This window comes from Nerophis lumbriciformis, linkage group LG12 (assembly GCF_033978685.3).
Source record: "Nerophis lumbriciformis linkage group LG12, RoL_Nlum_v2.1, whole genome shotgun sequence".
Lineage (NCBI taxonomy): Eukaryota > Metazoa > Chordata > Actinopteri > Syngnathiformes > Syngnathidae > Nerophis > Nerophis lumbriciformis.
The window spans coordinates 30,189,221-30,209,377 of NC_084559.2; the positions used below are offsets into that span (position 1 = coordinate 30,189,221).

General features: G+C 39.8%; 1 protein-coding gene across 6 annotated transcripts in view; it reads left to right on the plus strand.

Moving 5' to 3' along the window:
* The first annotated feature begins 15,402 nt into the window (after positions 1 to 15,402).
* ank1a (ankyrin 1, erythrocytic a) overlaps positions 15,403 to 20,157 on the plus strand; it is a 255,027-nt gene continuing 250,272 nt past the window's right edge. For 5 of the 6 annotated variants that reach the window (XM_061986310.1, XM_061986312.1, XM_061986317.2 and 2 more), the window contains exon 1: positions 15,404 to 15,697. In XM_061986310.1, the coding sequence (XP_061842294.1) occupies positions 15,572 to 15,697 (126 nt within the window). In that variant the 5' untranslated portion in view covers positions 15,404 to 15,571. Of the gene's footprint in view, positions 15,698 to 20,157 lie in introns of all 6 variants that reach the window. The other variant, XM_061986311.1, reaches the window with a different exon arrangement.

Below are 20,157 nucleotides of genomic sequence, written 5' to 3' on the forward strand. Positions count from 1 at the left end.
GCTACTGAAAAATAAACACACAGTACAACTTTGACATATATACTGTATGTACTGTAGATGTATTAATAATGATTAAATTACAAGACCAACATTGTCAATGTTGACTCTGTTTTTAGTGTTCACTATGCCCTGTTAAAATAATGCTATGATATACTAGGGCTGGGTGAAAACTGTATCACGATATACGTTTTTTTATATTTAGCACTATCGATAATTGTTGATATTTTTTATGACTTATTTAAGCCTGCCAATCAATACAGCAGTGAAATTTACCAAGGGTGCTATTTATCAGTGGAGAAGGTGTCTAGTAGCCAGGTAGGATAAGCACAGCTAAGGCATACTTGCCAACCTTGAGACCTCCGATTTCGGGAGGTGGGGGGTGGGTGGTTGGGGGCGTGGTTAAGAGGGGAGGAGTATATTTACAGCTAGAATTCACCAAGTCAAGTATTTCATATATATATAAGAAATACTTGACTTTCAGTGAATTGTAGCTATAAATGTATATTTATTTTATTATATATATATGTATATATATATATATATATATATATATATATATATTAGAGATGCGCGTTTTGCGGGCACAACCGCGGAGTCCGCGGATTTTCCGCGAATCATGCGGATGAAATTAAAAAAAATTAGATTTTAAATAGATTCAGGCGGGTGGCAGCTAAACCAATTCGGAAATATATATACATAGTTAAATGTTGTTACCCACAATTGAAAAACGAGCAGGCACCTGCAGCATATGCCACAACAGAAGAAGAAAAAAAAAAGAGATGGACACTTTTACGGTGCGGAGAAGGGACGCCTCGCCGGGGTCCGGGACCGAGGCCCCTTCCCCCGAGAGGGCCCCACCGGGAGCCGTAGCTGAGGCGATCCGCGAGAAGGGCCCAACGCACGTCCAGGGTCACCACCGCGCCCACCGCACCGACACCCCGCCTCGTCCGCCTTCGCCGCGGCCGGCGTCACGCGCAGCAGGTAAGCAGCTTACCTGCCCGCCACCCCCGTGGCCGGGGGCTCGTAACAGGGGTCACTCCGCGCGCTCCGCCCGCGCAGCTTACCTGCCCGCCACCCCTGTTGCCGGGGGCGCGTAACAGGGGTCACTCCGCGCGCAGTGCGCTCACGAAAGGGGTGGGGCTCACCCTGGTTGATATAGACAGCAGGACGGTGGCCATGGAAGTTGGAACCCGCTAAGGAGTGTGTAACAACCCACCTGCCGAATCAACTAGCCCTGAAAATGGATGGCGCTGGAGCGTCGGGCCCATACCCGGCCGTCGCCGGCAGCGAGACGCGCTTGGAGGTGCGCTCAGCGCGGCTCCCATATGATTGCGCACTGGTGTGCGTCTGGGTCGTGACAGTGTGGCACGCGAATGTCTGTGCTGCATTGGATCAGTCTCCTTTCTTTAACAGGCAAAAGCTTTATAACCTCACTAATGCCTTGCATCGTCTATATTAGATATATAACAACGGGCGGGTGCGGTTCTGATCAAATGTTAGATCGGGTGGATGGCGGATGGTTGACGACTTTCTGATGCGGTTGCGGATGAAATAATTGCCTATCCGCGCATCTCTAATATATATATATATATATATATATATATATATATATATATATATATATATATATGTATATATAATAAAATAAATATACATTTATTATATATATATATATATATATATAAAATAAAATAAATATACAGGAGAGAGAAATACTTGAATTTCAGTGTTCATTTATTTACACACATATACACACAAAACACTCATCTACACATTGTTGAGTTAAGGGTTGAATTGTCCATCCTTGTTCTATTCTCTGTCACTATTTTTCTAACCATGCTGAACACCCTCTCTGATGATGCATTCTGCTTCGTCTCCTTGTTGAGTGCGCAGTTGTGCACTGCACTCTCTAAAAGCCCTAGATGTTCATATGCATGTACAGTAGATGGCAGTATTGTCCTGTTTAAGAGTGTCACAACATTGCTGTTTACGGCAGACAAACTGCTTTACGGTAGACGGAAACGTGACTGCTGTTGTTGTGTGGACGTTAATGAAACTGCCTAACAATAAACCCACATAAGAAACCAAGAACTCGCCCTCCATCATTCTACAGTTATAACGTGATTGGGCAGGCACGCTGTTTATATTGTGGGAAAGCGGACTCAGGTCCGCATGGAGCTGGAGGGGGCGTGAATTCCGGGAGATTTGTCCCGGGAGGTTTTCGGGAGAGGCGCTGAATTTCGGGAGTCTCCCGGAAAATCCGGGAGGGTTGGCAAGTATGAGCTAAGGTAAAACAATAAATACTGTTGATTTGTAGTTGGTTTCAGTTTTGAGACACTAGATGGCAGTAGTGTATAAGCTATTGAACACTACACAGAGTAGTTTGGGAAGCAACTAATTAATTTCTGTTTCTGTTATTGAGTTGATATATCAAGATATCACAGTTTCTCTTCTCACTCCATGCAGAGAATCCACACTGCCACAGAAAGACGGCGCAACCAATCTTGGTAGTTGATACTGTTACGTGATTGGCTATTAGCGTGTCCCTCCCATTGCTTAGTGACACTTCCTTTTTGCTGGGTTCGTAGACCGCAAGTGCCTTCATCCAACTAATCTTGCTTCATCATTTCTGTTTTCTTCTGACCGAACGATATAAATGCATATCTAGTGTTTTATCGAACGCATTTTATATTTGTATCGATTATATGTCTATCGCGATATGTATTGATATCGTTTTATCGGCAAAGCCCTATGATATACTGTAATTTTCTATTAAAGTAAATAAGAAAAGTATATATAATATATATGAGTATAATGTAAAGATAGTGTGCAACCCATACATTATGGACTGTTCAATCTCTTACTTTATTTTCCAGTAATATAGATATAATAACTATACTTATCTATTGCTAAAAAGGCCATATAACAACACTGAAAGCTACTTTAGTGTGAAAATGCAGTGAGCATGCACACTAATATCCTTTATTAGTATCCATTATTTTCTCTTGCAGTATTATGTTATTAGTATAAATAAATTTAAGCACTCATTTTAGTGCAGCCAAAGTAAAACAACTATTTGAGATGAATAGGCCAGAATGGCTTGAGTATATCTGAAAATGATTGTGGTAAACATTAGTCTGATATTGAATTAGATGTATTACCTTTGAACATATATGTTGTACACTTTTTAATTGAAAAACGTTTGTTACTACAGTCTGTTACAAATAACAAACACTCACCTGGATCTACATGTTGAGTCTGTCTCTCACCAGCAAATGTGCTGCTGCTGCTGCTTGCTGTCTGAAAAGATGCTGTAGTGTAAATCACAAAATGGCACAAATGTCATCTCTGCATGCATTGCAACTCTGAAGTACTTTTTCCTAATATGATAAAAATTTTACATTCCTATTGTATTGGGAAGAAATCGCCCTACAATCATATTCCAAAAGTGAAAAAACTTACAATTTTCTTCACAACAAGGCTCAGATGAACACAGTTTCACCTCTCTCTGTACCAGCCTCTCCATGTGCTGTAAATATTTTCTGATTGTATCTATATTATCGCAAATAGCATCCATGATTTAATTTAAATAATAGATTACATTGCAGCCAAATGAGCCAATAGCCTGGCTTACATTAAAAACAGTTTAAATTTGGGTTACTGACTTTTTCACCATCTGTGCATTTCTGGATTTCCTGCTTTACAGCTGCTGCTTAATTACATGCTGTTTACTTTAGAAGTTCACCCAATTGAGCTGAAAGCTACTGGATGCAAACTACTTTTGTTGTCTCTGAAAGGAATAACAGAAACAACAGCCTGTTGCTGTTAGCCTATATAAGAAAAGTGAAGATGCCATCGCTAAAAATAAATGAGCTAAATGTACGTACATAGACTTAGACAAGCTTTAATGATCCACAAGGGAAACTGTTATACAAAGTAGCACAGTTACAAAGAATGGAAAATGATAATTAAACACTCACAAGGGCACAAAAAGAGGGAGAATACAATAAGTAAAAAGTATTTACTAAAAATAAATAAATAAATAAATAAAATGAAATTGAAAATATAATTTTGTTTATAGATTATATGCAAACTGTTGTTGTGTTCCCAAATTTGAGTGTACATAAATGAAGGTGTGTGTTGCTGAATCCAACCTGACATAATCTGGACTGTACATAAATGCTTATTTTGAAAATGTAATTTTGTTTATAGATTATACAGTATGTTGTGGTGTTCCCTAATTTTGAGTATAGATAACTGAAGGTGTGTGTTGCTGAGCCCGACCTGGACATAATCTGGACTGGACCTGGTTTTAAGAACTCTTTAAACAATCACATTTCATTGATAACCTGGCCTGGTGAAGATAATGTCCTTTAGTTTTAAAAAATACAATTAAAAATTTAAATGAAAAAACATTTTCTTGAACAAAAAAGAAACTAAAATAAAAATAAAAACAGTTACATAGAAATTAGTAATTAATGAAAATTAGTAAAATTAACTGTTAAAGGTTAGTACTATTAGTGGACCAGCAGCACACATAATCAATCATGTGTGCTTCACGAACTGTATCCCTTGCAGACTGTATCGATATATATATATTGTAAGAACCAGAATATTAATAATAGAAGGAAACAACCCTTTTGTCAGAATGAGTGTAAATGGGGGAGGGAGGGTTTTTGGGTTGGTGCACTAATTGTAAGTGTATCTTGTGTTTTTTATGTTGATTTAATAAAATAAATAAAAGTATTTACTCTAGGAGCTACTGTGAACTGCTGCCACTCTTTCAGGCACACTCATTGAGTCCCTCTACTGTGAGCCCGTATTTCCTCCTCCTCCTTCCTTCGCTTTATAGGCTGTACCGGATAACTTTGATGTCCCCTTTTTTAATCGTAAAAGATTATCAATCAGATAAAATTGCTCTACTAGCCTTCTTCGACCGTGACGCGACGTGACGTCGGCCTCCCCCAGCATTAGCAACAGTAGACCAGTCATGTTAATAGCGCAGGGTGCAGCACGTCAAAGGTCATAGGTTTTATTTATTTTTATTTTTTAAAGAAAAAGTTCTAATTAAGTGTACAGAGTGTGAATTATACATACATTTGTATTTATGTATTTGTATTATTATTAAAAAAAAAATTCTACATTTTGCAATTTGGTGCCCCAGGTGGCCGCCTGGTTCGCCTGTCGAGAAAGCCGGCCCTATTTCTCTGCAGCGTTAAGGAATGAGGGAGAGGCACAGATGTTTCGAACCCTCAAAGCACATGGAGGGATCAATTCAGGCAGAAGCATGGCTATATTCATGCCGTTGTTTCTGAAGGGTGTGGTAGTAAAAATGGCGTTAAGGATCTGGGTCGTATTGAGGAAGGAATTTAAGTAAATGTCATTATAGTATGTATGGCAAAAGATGTAACCTCTCGCACCATAGCTTTATCCTCCTGACTACCACAACTCCTGAGGCAGCTATGACAAACCGTTGAGTTTCAGATTTTCAGCTTGCTCATAGTATGTATAAACTGTATATATTTGAACTAGTGTTGTCCCGATACCAATATTTTAGTACCTGTACTCGTACCGTACTTTTCGATACTTTTCGGTACTTTTCGAAATAAGGGGGACCACAAAAAATTTTAATTATTGGCTTTATTTTAACAAGAAATGTTAGGGTACATTAAACATATGTTTCTTATTGCAATCGAAGAACAATTTTGTCCTTAAATAAAATAGTGAGCATACTAGACAACTTGTCTTTTAGTAGTAAATAAACAAACAAAGACTCCTAATTTGTCTGCTGACATATGCAGTAACATATTGTGTCATTCTATTTTGTCAAAATTATGAGGGACAAGCTGTACAAATTGATTATTAATCCATTTTTCCATTCCATCCATACTTTCTGTTTTAACATGTTCTATCTACACTTCTGTTAAAATGTAATAACCACTTATTCTTCTGTTGTTTGATACTTTACATTAGTTTTGGATGATACCACAAATTTAAGTATCGATCCGATACCAAGTCGTTACAGGATCATACATTGGTCATATTCAAAGTCCTCATATATCCAGGGACATATTTCCTGAGTTTATAAACATAATATGATTTTTTTAAAAAGGAAAAAAAGATTTTGTGACGATAAAAAATATAGATGTAATTATAGTAATATCGACTAGATACTAGGGTTGGGTATCGTTTGAATTCGAACGATTCCGATTCCGATTCCGATTCTTTGTTTCGATTCCGATTCCTGACGATTCTCGATTCCGATTCTTCTTGTACCATGCCGGGATCAATGTGTTTGACAGGTAGTCCCTGGAAGGTGGTATGTATTTTGGGTTGAGAGTTTTCACCATATCTCTGCAAACATAAACAAACATGTAATGTTGCTGTTACTGTTTAGCCCAGTATCAATTAGCTTAGCTCTAACGTTATTGCTTAACTAACCTAAATGTTAAAGATTCCACCTCTGAAAAGGGATGCAGTCTTTTGATTATGTGTGCAGTGACCTTTCTGTGGCACTCTTCCGTCTGTAGCACCGACATCTTCCCCATTGCCGCTACGGTGAACGGAGTACGCTGAGCACATCGCGGAGCCTGGCTAGCAGGTTGTAAATTGTCTATGAAAAAATACGCGGGCTAATTTGTTAGCTGCCTCAACGTTGGCGCAAAACACATTATTTATTGCATATATATTGTTTTACTTACCGGATTCGGACTGCAGTGCAGTCACCGAGGTGCCAGGCTGGGCGCCGGAGGAAGAGGCAGAGGAGGACGGTCGGCGCAGCGCGTCAAAGACGGGACACGCATTTATTTGTACTCCATGAACTCGGCGGTGCTTCATCATGTTCGACGTGCACCCTCCTAAGCACGAAACAGTCCTGTCGCACGTGTTACATTTCGCCGATATTTCATTTTTTTTAGTAAAATAAAGCCACACTTTCAACAGCCGACGCCTGCAATCCATGCTTGACTGACTCGCTCGGCTACATAGGCTCAGCTATGCTAACACTTCCGGCGGTGGGCGCTTCTTCGTTGGTGTTCAGAGGCTTCTTCTTCCGGTCGGCGAACTTATTCTTTTTTTCCGGTCGGCGGACTGGGTATCGAAACTAGGAATCGAAATTTAAACTTTTGAACGATTCCGGGAGAATCGGAAAGTTAGTCCCGGTTCCAATCGATACTCGATACTCGATACTCGATACCCAACCCTACTAGATACGCTATTGTACTTGGTATCATTACAGTGGATGTCAGTTGTGTAGATCCACCCAAGGCATTTGCTTACATTCAGGGTGCTAGCTTGCTGTTAGCAGTTTGCTATTGTATCCTCCTATGGTGTGGAGTGAAGCATGTTTAGCTATTCCTCGTCCTGCAGGGATGATACTTGTAAGAAACTTACTTTATTTGTCGTCATGGAGGCGAGGATTAGTAATTTAGAAGTAGCTAAAACACTGCCGACTGCAAATGGACGTTCGCCGCTAGCTAGCTAGCCATGTCTTAAAGCACCTCTTCCTGAGGGCATTTCAGCGTTATAACTTCACCTTTATCTTTAGTTTTTAGACCAAAATGCGTTCGTTCTCCCTTTTTGTGTCTACACACTGTGTCTGCTTGTAATTATTCCGTGATTGTGCGCTGTCGAACATGTTTCTTCTGCTCGTAACCAGCAATGTCATGACGTGACGACGTGCCGAGTATAGTACCGTTTTTGATTCATCATTACCGCGATACTATACTAGTACCGGTATACCGTACAACCCTCATTTGAACATGTTTATATTGCACAATAGACAGACTAAACCGTGTCTATTGGCTATTCTTGCAGCTAATATGTAATTATGTATTATATTTTAGCATTTATAATCACCTAGTAGTTGTGTAGTATTGTAAGTATCATTTGCATTTTTACTGATACTAGTATCAAATCGTTACTTCTAAAATAGTTAAGGTACTGAAATAGTGCCTGAACCAGGAAAAAAAGTGTTTAGTTTAAAAGCAATGTTGTCAAAAACTCACGTCGCCTGTTGGCGTGATTCCAGGATGCAGAGACAGTTTAACGGCGTGCAGATAAAATGTTATTTTAAATGTCAAACGCAAGGAGTACTGGCACAGGACAAGCAATCAATTGTGGTTGACAAAACAAAAAAATGACAGACACGAAACATGCAACACACGCATAAATTAATGTAAAGAAAACATGACATGACAACACAGAGAGAGAGAGAGAGAAAGCCCTGGAACGGAAAAAAAATGCTTTTTTATGTTTAAAGCTTTTGTGAATGTTAAACTGAATTTTTAACTTAAATACTTCAATGATGTATATTCAACAATATGGAACACAAATGTAGTGTCCTTACTATCACAATAAAACCAAATTAATTACAGAACACAGCAAATGTGTAAAAAAACACATGCTCGTGTAAGCTTTTTTTACTGACAGACATTTTTTGGTCCGATTGGATTTGTCGCACATTCCAATGCTTTTATTATGAAAGCTGAATGTGCGCTGTTAGTCTTTTGGACTCTTGATGCTGTGTTTTGAAGAGAGTTGAGGCTGTGTTGAGATAAAAAATACCTGTCTAGTTCTGCCTGCCGTCCTTTCTTCACAACATCATCTAACAAGACGCTCAGTCAGACTTGTGTCATACTGTTGAAGTTCAAGAATATCAGGGTTTGTGAATCCAACTCACTCGCTTCAACTGTGATTGGTGCACAATGAAGAAGTTTTCTGTTCTTGTGACAAGCGCTGAAGCAGAATGACTGCTGTTGGCGTGTTAGGAAGATCGACAATAAAACTTAAAAAGAGCGTCAGAGTCTGTGTCTGTCTGGATTGCTAAAGCTAATGTGACAATGCATTCTTTTAGCATCGAAATGAGGCACCGATAGCTACTTATGTTGTCGACCTGGTTACTACCGTGTACGTTGACACCAGTGCCATTAAAGACTCGAGTTTTGAAACCCATTCCTATAGCTAACTCACAACTACTGTTCATAAAAGATAGTACACTTCTGCAGCGTCATCAGCAACATTTCTATAAATATTCTGGAGGCAGCAGGAACCTTTTCATTCCAGAACTACAATTACCAACAACTAACTTGCGATCATTTTCTATTTGATTGGCCAATGGACTGTTACCATTGCCTTTAATCTCTGCTCATTATTAATGTTTCTCGATACTAAGGCCCCGTTTACACTAAGCCGGACAAGGTTATCCAGGGTAAATCACACCTAACCTTATCCTTGTCCACACACACGGAATGGTCGTTTAAGACCCTCTCCCACCCTCTGTCCGCCGGCGCAACGCGACCCAGTACGCATGCGTGGAAAATGCACACGTCATAGTCACCTCCAGTGTTGCTTTGTGTGCAAGTTCTTAAATGTAACTTATCTGAACAATATCCAGTGTTGTAGTATTTCAATTAACTGGAATCCAGTGTGCTGTGGGGCCCTATTGTAGTGAATCACACCTGAGACATCGTAAATTAATCAAATCTTTATTCGACACGTAAACAATGTGATAAAGAACATTTTACATCAATCAATCTAGGGATCTAGATATCTGGTCAGGACACTCCGCACTGTTTTGCCTTCACCTTCATTGTCCATTCCTTTTTGGTGACTTTATATACTCTGGACCTAGATGTTGAGTCTTGCCGTCTGAGAAGTGTTGTATCCGAACTAGCTGCAATCGCTTTCTCTTAAGGTATTCATTTGTGATTTCCACAAGCGTCTGTACATGTAGAACAATGAGAAACACGGGCATGTCTGGATGACTCGCCTTCATATTTCCAGTGGTTAGCTCCGAGTTATGAAACCGCTTTATTATGAAGCTGACTGTGGCGCGTTTTTTCTAATGTCACTTCCTGTGTGGGCGTGGTATTTCTGGCGTCACTTCCTCTCCGAACTCACTTTGTAAACGATCAATGAGTCCATACAAAGCTAAGTGCCGGAGATTCAAGAATAACACGGCTGACTTACCCGTGTAAAAATTTGTCCAAGGAGGGGGACTTTAAACGCTGGTTTAGTGTGGCTGAAACGGGGCTTAGGCTAAATAATTATTCTTTTAAGGGGTTAAACGACTTAGTGTAAACATGGCCTAAGAAACCATTTTCTGTTTGAAAAACCTGCTAATGTTGTGATAAAACAGTTTTGCAAACTGTTCTGTTATGAGTGTGATCGTGTGTCTGGACGTGTTGCACCTCATGCTCCTCGGGGCTGCTTCAGGTTCATCCACAAAGGATCTTGCAACTACTGTATTTGTAGTCCCAGTGGCTGTGCTTGGCATCCATTGTAAAACTGCCGTGCCATTAGTTGAGCAGGAATGTAGCTTAACAAGGCCAGTCTTATTGGCTAAGCAAAAATCTCCCTATTACCATTTGAGTCAGTCCCAGTGGTGATTCATTTAAGGACATTTCCCAGGAGTTCGATATTGTGATGGCTGTTATGCGACAGAGCTGTCTGTCTGCCTGTATTTGTTTTTGTCGGTCTCATACATTAGCTAAACCATAGGCATGTGTTGGTTGGTTGGTGTCAGTTTATCTTGAACATGCATACAATTGCAATGCAATACATCACATATTTCCAGTTGTTTCATTACAGCATGTCCGAAAAGGAGTAGGAAGAAGCAGAGTTTATTTAATCCTACCACTTTTCGTATCATAGCAGTTTTTAACCCATTTGTTTGTTCTGTATTTGTTCCACAACAGTAAATAAATATAACATTTGTAAGTACATAATTATTCAATACATAAACAAACAATAATTAAAGTTGTCATAAATGAATATTTAAATAATTTATGGTTCACCTATGAGATGAATACGTTTATCTTTTATCTTTAATAGGGTTCAAGATGTTTATCAAGATTCTTCTTCTTTGTACTTTGTGAACACTTTGTGTTTGAACAGTTTCCTAAACTGTCTCATATTAGTACATTGTTCGATTTCCTCACTTAATCCATTCCATAATTTGATTCCACATATTGATATGCTAAAGATTTTAAGTGGTGTACATGCATACACATGTTTTAAATTAGATTAGCCTCTAAGGTTATGTTATATTTGTCCTTTTTTTGTTTAGAAGAATTGTTGTACTTTCTTGGGTAGCAGGTTATATTTTGCTTTGTACATCATTTTAGCTGTTTGCAAATGCACCAAGTCATTAAATTTCAATATTTTTGATTCAATAAATAAAGGGTTTGAGTGTTCTCTATATCCAACAAAAAATATGTATTTAATCTAATTATTATTTTCTTTAACACTGTTAGTGAATGAAGTGTACTTTTGTAATTATTTCCCCATATTTCTACACAATAACTCTGATATGGTAATACTTGTAAGCAGTGGAGTGTAAGGAGTGATTTTTGGTTTTTCTTGCTACTTTATGCTGTATATTTTTACATTAGATTTCCAGTTAATTTTGTTGTCTATCATTGCACCCAACAATTTGATTTATTTTACCCTTGCAATGTCTTCTATGTCTATTTGTATTTGTGTTTGACTTTCTCTTCTACTGTTACCAACTAACATTATTTTAGTTTTACTGTTTTACTACAAAGATAGTCTGTTTTTGTCCAACCATCTCTTTAATGTGTTCATTTCTCCTGTTTCTATTTGTATTAGCTTCTGTTTATTCTTTACTAAATAACACGTAGTCGTGTTGTCTGTAAATAGAACTAGCTTTAAGCCTTTTTTTAAACTTTACAAACGTTGTTAATATACAGATTTAAAGGGGAACATTATCACCAGACCTATGTAAGTGTCAATATATACCTTGATGTTGCAGAAAAAATACCATATATTTTTTTAACCCATTTCCGAACTCTAAATGGATGAATCTTGGCGAATTAAATGCCTTTCAATTATTCGCTCTCGGGGCGATGACATCACAACGTGACGTCACATCGGGAAGCAATCCGCCATTTTCTCAAACACAGTACAAACACCGAGTCAAATCAGCTCTGTTATTTTCCGTTGTTTCGACTGTTTTCCGTACCTTGGAGACATCATGCCTCGTCGGTGTGTTGTCGGAGGGTGTAACAACACGAACAGGGACGGATTCAAGTTGCACCAGTGGCCCAAAGATGCGAAAGTGGCAAGAAATTGGACGTTTGTTCCGCACACTTTACCGACGAAAGCTATGCTACGACAGAGATGGCAAGAATGTGTGGATATCCTGCGACACTCAAAGCAGATGCATTTCCAACTGGACTGGACAGATCAGCTTTCAGGAAAAGAGAGCGGATGAGGGTATGTCTACAGAATATATTAATTGATGAAAACTGGGCTGTCTGCACTCTCAAAGTGCATGTTGTTGCCAAATGTATTTCATATGCTGTAAACCTAGTTCATAGTTGTTAGTTTCCTTCAATGCCAAACAAACACATACCAATCGTTGGTTAGAAGGCGATCGCCAAATTCGTCCTCGCTTTCTCCCGTGTCGCTGGCTGTCGTGTCGTTTTCGTCGGTTTCGCTTGCATACGGTTCAAACCGATATGGCTCAATAGCTTCAGTTTCTTCTTCAATTTCGTTTTCGCTACCTGCCTCCACACTACAACCATCCATTTCAATACATGCGTAATCTGTTGAATCGTTTAAGCCGCTGAAATCCGAGTCTGAATCCGAGCTAATGTCGCTATACCTTGCTGTTCTATGCGCCATGTTTGTTTGTATTGGCATCACTGTGTGACGTCACAGGAAAATGGACGGGTGTATATAACGATGGTTAAAATCAGGCACTTTGAAGCTTTTTTTAGGGATATTGCATGATGGGTAATATTTTGAAAAAAACTTCGAAAAATAAAATAAGCCACTGGGAACTGATTTTTAATGGTTTTAACCCTTCTGAAATTGTGATAATGTTCCCCTTTAACAATTTTGGTCCCAGTATTGATCCCTGTGTTCGTCATAAGGTATATTTATAGCTGTAGATGTGTGTTTAGCTAACTTCACGTGTTGCTTCCTGTTGGTTAAGTAGCATCTTACTCAATTCAAGACCACCCCTCCAATACCATTCCACTATAATTTGTTTATTAAGGTATTATGATTAATTGTGTCAAATCCTTTTGTTAGATCCATAAACACTGCAAGCTGCACACTGTTTACAGTACCATCAATTGTGTGATACACTATATTTCCAAAGGTACTTGGCCACCCATCCAAATGATCAGAGTCAGGTGTCCTAATCACTTGGTCCGGCCACAGGTGTATACAATCAAGCACTTAGGCATGGATACTGTTTCTACAAACATTTGTGAAAGAATGGGCCGCTCTCAGGAGCTCAGTGATTTCCAGCGTGGAACTGTCATAGGATGCCACCTGTGCAACAAATCCATTCGTGAAATTTCCTCGCTCCTAAATATTCCAAAGTCAACTGTCGGCTTTATTATAAGAACATGGAAGAGTTTGGGAACAACAGCAACTCAGCCACAAAGTGGTAGGAAGGTGAAATTTGGTGGAGGAGGGATTATGGTGTAGGGTTGTTTTTCAGGAGTTGGGCATGGCCCTTTAGTTCCAGTGAAAAGAACTTTGAATGCTCCAGGATACCAAAACATTTTGGACAATTCCATGCTCCCAACCTTGTGGGAACAGTTTGGAGCAAGCCCCTTCCTCTTCCAACATGACTGTGCACCAGTGCATAAAGTAAGGTCCATAAAGACATGGATGACAGAGTCTGGTGGGGATGAACTTGACTGGCCTGCACAGAGTCCTGACCTGAACCCGATAGAACACCTTTGGGATGAATTAGAATGGAGACTGAGAGCCAGGCGTCCTCGACCAACATCAGTGTGTGACCTCACCAATGCGCTTCTGTAAGAATGGTGGAAAATTCCTATAAACACACTCCGCAACCTTGTGGACAGCCTTCCCAGAAGAGTTGAAGCTGTAATAGCTGCAAAAGGTGGACCGACATCATATTGAACCCTATGGGTTAGGAATGGGATGGCACTTCAAGTTCATATGTGAGTCAAGGCAGGTGGCCAAATACCTTTGGCAATATAGTGTATGTGTTGTGGCATAGCAAACTAAAGGCAAATATCACTAAAGTAAACGTATAAGTATGCTGCGGTATCTGCTATCGTATCAGGGATGCCTTGGCAAGAGAGTAGAGAAAAAACTAAAAGGGAGACGTACATTTAGACAGGATGCAGTAGGTGATAATTAGTGTAGGCATAGAAAGGATTGTTTCGTAAAAGCCCTCTCTTTCCCATTATAAATACAAGCAGCCAACGAATTCTCTGGTGGAGATCCTTTATTTCTATTTTGGATCCTTTTGCATTTGATTGTGCAAATTTACAATCAAAAGGGGAAAAAAAGCAAGGTTGATACAAACAAGCAAAATACGGCCAACCCTGTCCTATAGCACATGATCTGCCACGTGAATGTGTGTGTAGAAACCAAGTAATGTATGCGCATGTGTGAGGTATAGTGAGCCAGGCAAAATAGATGTTAAAGGATTGTTTTTTTTTTACCTGCGTCAGCAGCATTGTGGAGAGGAGGGGGAGCAACTGAAGGGGAGAAAAGGAAGAAGGAGGACGAGAGTTCCAGTAAACACGTGCTGGTCCATCAACACTTGTTTTATTGCTGTTGCACAAATATCTATACATCGAGCACAAGGTGTGGGAATCCGATACACTGGGCTAATTTAAACCAAAAGTGTAATTCAGATTGGGAAATTTGAGAAAGGGTAAACAAAAAATCTGATTAAAAAGTCACTGAACCCCACTTTACCAGCCCTTGGTAATGAGTAATAATATGACTATGAATGAAATAGAAATGCATTGGTCCCAGACCTCGCATACACAAGTACACTGCACCAACATCCTTGCACAGCTGTACTAGTCTTGTCTGCTGCAGTGCTTTACCAAGAGAGCGGTAAGAGGAGAGTTAACGAGTAAAAGCCTGTTTTTTTCCCTCCTTCATGCATATTTTAGATATCTTTTATTTCCTTACGGTATCCTTTAGCGTGTGAATTATGCTGTGATTGGATGAGGGTTCCCCGTGCATGCTTGAGATACGGAGAAATGAAATACCTGAAAATGAAGCAAAATCAGTGTAATGTGAGAAGGAAGCAGCTTTGATTTAAAGCTGCTCAGGCTCCACTTCAACACTGTCAGTTCATCCCCTTAGTTGATGGGGTAGGTTGTATCAGAAAACACTGTGGGGAGAAGAGAACGGGTGCAGTGAGGGAAGAACGGCAAAAAAACAAATCGAGAAACCAACCCCTCTAGTTTCAGATTTGTAAAGGGACACAGCAGGGAAAAGGCAACAGAGAGAAATTGAATGAGGGAAGTAAGTGTACATTAAGGATTGAGAGAGGGCTGTGCTGCAGTCGCATTCCACAGCAGACGGCAGAGGACTGCCGCTGTGTGTGTGTGTGAGTGTGTGTGTGTATGTGTGTGTGTGTGAGTGTGTGACTGCACTGCTGAAGAGGAGGAGTACGAGTGAGCACGCTCAGACTCTGCAGGACCATTGAGGAACACAGCAGTAGCTACAGCAGCGCTCGTGTTGGCACGCGTCAGGTAAAAGTCCCAGCACCGTAAGATCTGGACAGGCTAACACCACCCAGACCCCCTCCGGCACCATGGCTCAAGCAGCCAAACACCTCCGCAAGAACAAGGATTTAGAAGCCCAGGCTGAACAGGAGCGCAAAGAGAAAGAAGAAGAAAAGGTCAAGAAGAGGAGCCGCTCGCGGGATAAAAAGCGCAAGGTACTGGGACTCCTCACAGGTGGGGTAGGTGTGGGTGGCAGGGGGCGTTAGGAAGGTTGAGACACCCCCTTCTCTGTGTCATGCTAAATGAGTCTGGGGTGCCTGGGCACACATGGAAAGCCAGTTGCCAGTCTTGTTGTGCTTCCACTGTGTGTACACACATCCTCCCTGGCACACATGTACTGTATGTGATCTTCATACAGATATGGGGAAACGTTCCAACACATTGCATGCTCTCCTAATCCTCTTGATGGCTTTCTGACCAGTTTTATGCCTGGGTTCTATCAATTGTCTGGCAAGAAAGCACTGTGTCTCTGTCCCTATTCACATCTTTTTTTTTTTTTTTCACTGCAGTGTTTTGAATTTGACGTAAACACTACTCATCTGAGTGGCCAGTTACTTCTATAAGCTCTTTTATCCTTGCTGCTTCTATTTGGCTCTGTAATGACCACTGTGGAATACCTTCAGCCATCTGTTATAAGCCCAAAGTGTACCATGCAAAACCAGATCGGATTGTAAACAATTCATCATTGCTCCACCACTTGCTGACTGCAGGTACCGGTATGTATTCTAAAACTGCAGTCGACATCGGGTTCCATTTTACATCTAAATTGAAATGAGTCATCCGCAAACCTCGCTGTTGGTTGGAAATAGCTCCTCAGAAACCCTATGAATGTGCATAGTGCCAAGCTGGCAGTAAACCAATCTGGTGCTGATGCGGAGAAGACAGTGTTATGGCCAAACACAGGACCCCCCCCTTTCTTGGGGATTACATTTTTCATTTTGGTAGATATGTTTGAGAAAAAGCATTCAGTTTGACTTGTACCTCAAGAGTGTCAGACACAATATTATCTGCTATGACAACCCCAACCTTGATTAAATGAGCAGTTAGTGAATGAGTGTGAGAGCAAGTCAACTGCGTGTTTTGGCACGTGTGTGTAATAAGTGGATGTCTGGGAAGATGAGATGCAAGAAGGGAAAGCCTGCAGCTCTAACAGTATGGATGAAGAGGAATGAGGTTTCCGTCATGGGTCCTAATGCATCCCAAGTTTGATTGTATTGTTTCAGAGGATCCCATAGCAATTACGTAACCATGAAGCTTACACCTTTTAAATAAGCCTCCTGGCTCCCTCCTCCTATCCAGCTTATGTTCGTTGGTCTGGTATCAAACCACAATCGTGCTTAGCAGTTTTCATAAATTTTTATACCAACTGTCATTTTGTGTCTCTCACCTTTACAACCTACCATGGGCAACTTGTTTGTCAGAAAACTATCAGGAAAGCAGCGTCTTAACCAAACATCTGTGCCTTCCATCACCATTAAGCCTTTCAATGTCATTGTTCTCTACGGTGGTGTTTTCAGCACTTTGAGCGAAATGGGTGAACCTTTTTTAAATGACTTCCTCGTGGTGGTGACCAGTGGGACTGTTTTTGTTGTTATACATCATTTTTGTTCTTTTGAAAAAGGAGCATAGTGGCAAAGTCGTATTGTTTGTTTCAGCACATTTTTCATCTTGCAAATTTTTTGTTGCATAGCTCACATTGTAGTGGTTTTCTTATGTATCTACAACATGATAAATGAAACCGATGTATATTGCATCATGCATCTGATTCGGGTCCCTGTCCCTGAGAATTGATATCATTACTCAGCTGTACCAATTTGCGGTACAGCTGATGCTTATAAGTATTAATTGTTAAAAACAATAAAATCACTTTTTTTAATGTAACATTTAAAAAAGAGCTGATTGTGTCCAGTTATGTTAAGTTTTCTTATTACATTTCAGAGTCTTATTTGCAAGTATTACATAGTAGACTTTGCATGCAGTTGCAATTCCAAGTCGTTAGATGGCAGTAATGTAAGTATGTAATAAGTTGAATGTGCCAGTTTTGTCTTTTTTTGAGTCCTAAAAAGAGGTTGTACTGTAAGTAGTGTACCTATTACACATCAGCTGCTTGATTGTAATGTTCATTTTAGTTGTAGTTTTCATTACCAAATTGGGAGGTGTTGAAATTGCCATGTAAAATTGCTAATTCTAATCAGTAGCATGCATATGGCAATGCCAATGTAAATTAACATCAAGCTAGCACATTTTGCAAAAGTGGAGCCTTATTTTACGTTTGAACATTTTTTATCAGGCATACTTGCTTTGTTGGCATTACAAAAATGTTACATTACCTATAGACAATTTGTGTGAGTCTGTTTTGAGTGCTGTCTGCGTGATTAGTTCCCTGCCATTGTTTACTCTGCAAGTAACAAAGGCATCGAAATATGGCACCGTTTCATTTTCCATGTTCTACCGCTTATCTTGTTCAGGGTTGCAAGCAGCTATCACAGCAACATCATTAATAATTTTATAAATTGTTGTGACTGTGTACATCCATTGATTCCATTGAAATCATTTGGTAAAACATTAACAAGTTTAGCATCTTATTTCTAAAAAAAAATCTCAGGAAAAACAGTTTACCATACTGCTTATCCTGAGCAGTTGTTGGAATAAATTAGACGTTTACACTAAAATGCACACCTACTTTCAGAATATTCAATCAACCATAGTACTCATGGTTTTGAATCATGAGCCATGTAGGCAGAGAAGCAGATGACTAGTTGAACCAAACATTCGTTTCAGCAAAAGATTGAGGTGAATTTATCTTGCGAGTGAGCACTAAAAGTTGTAATTGAGTAATTCTACATTGGTTTTTATGACCATTTACAGATCTGTTGCCTCTTAGTGCTGATTCTTTTTATTGTTTCAATCTGTGTGCTTACTGGTTAGCCCCAGGGTGTTTAACAGATGCAACTGTTCCGTTCAATTTTCTCTAATAATTTCTCTCTGTCCTTTTGCCCACTGTGAATATAATACATTTCTATTTTTTTTTTTTTTCATTTGTTGTTGTCATTGTGTTTGTTTATGGCCTCAGTGGTACAGTGCATATAGTCAATGTCTTGATTTGGCTAAAAGGTCGCCATTAGTGTGCTTAGTAAAGCTGGTCTCATACTTACAAGGCAGGAAAATGCAATAAAAAATACTTGTGGCAGCAGAGTCCTGACCCATTAGCGGTGTTCGCTCTCAAGTAGTACTCATTAATGCAATAAGTCTGGTCAGTGTGCACTATGGCTACTTTGCTGCTATATAGACTGACGAGCACTCAGGTGTTGGCTGCTGCAGCATATGCCCATCAGGCCTTGTCAAGGTATAACCTGACTAAATAATCTCAATTTGCCAAACAACAACAGTGATACAAAACTGTTAAAGTCTTGTCAGGATGAAAGGTAATTGAGGTTATTAATGTAGAGCCTACTCACAGGAACATTTCAATGTCTGAAACTGATTGGAATAGCACGACTGTCCAAAGGTGAAGCAGTGTGATGTATGAGTCGATGTTTGGCTTTGTGCAGGTTTGGTACAGTGGATTAGTGGTGCTGCAGTGGTGACGAAGCCCATCAGAGCGAGCACCTTGTCGGCCTTATCACAGATTAACATTTAGGAAGTAATCACTCTTTAGTTTGAACCTCTTGCAATGCACATCTGTTACTGGCTTCTTCAACATCTCATTAGTTAGTCAGGTTTACGGGTAAAGATGTGTAGCACTAATTACCTCTGCAAAGTAAGCAGTATTTCTAACACAGCAAGGTTTCAGTGAACATTGTAAAGACCAGTGAAGACTTACTTTATTACTCTTTTTCCAAAAGAAAAAAGAAATGTATGCACCTTTCATTTTGTTGCTCCCGTTGGTTGTGCTAACCAAAATGTTTTGTGCCCTGGGTAGCTTCGGCACAGTGGGGTAGGTATTGTTGGCATTTATTTCCTGTGCTTGCAAAGTCCTCCTACTTCCTCCCACATGCCATAAACATGCATTTTAGGCAATTTAGACTCTCTAAATTGCCCATCGGCGTGAATGTGACTGCCAATTGTTGTTGGTCAATATGACCCCTAAAAAATTTTTTGCAATCGGCAGTCTTGGAGGATGCTCATTCAGTTGTTTAATTTTGTAGAAAAAAAACAGATAACCGACATTACACAAAACTATGGTAATTTCAAATGTCAGCTTTCTGGCTTTAAGAAATGCTAAAAGAAATTAGGAAAATAGATTGTGGTAATCAGTAACAGATCATTTGTAGATCAAGCAGAGTCAAAAGTATGGAATCACTCAATTCTGAGGAACGAATTATGGAGTCGTGAAAAACACACAACCAAAAAAACACTCCAACACACCACTGTACTTTATTGCACCACCTCTAGCTTTTATAACAAATTGCAGTCTCTGAGGCATGGACTTCACGAGTGGCAAACTGTACTCTTCATCAATCGTGCGCCAACTTTCTCTGATTGCTGTTGTTAGATCAGTTTTGCAGGTTCGAGTCTTGTCATGGACCATTTTCTTCAATTTCCTCCCCAGGTTTTAATTGGATAGAGATCTAGACTATTTACAGGCCATGGAAATGACCTTACGTATTTTTTT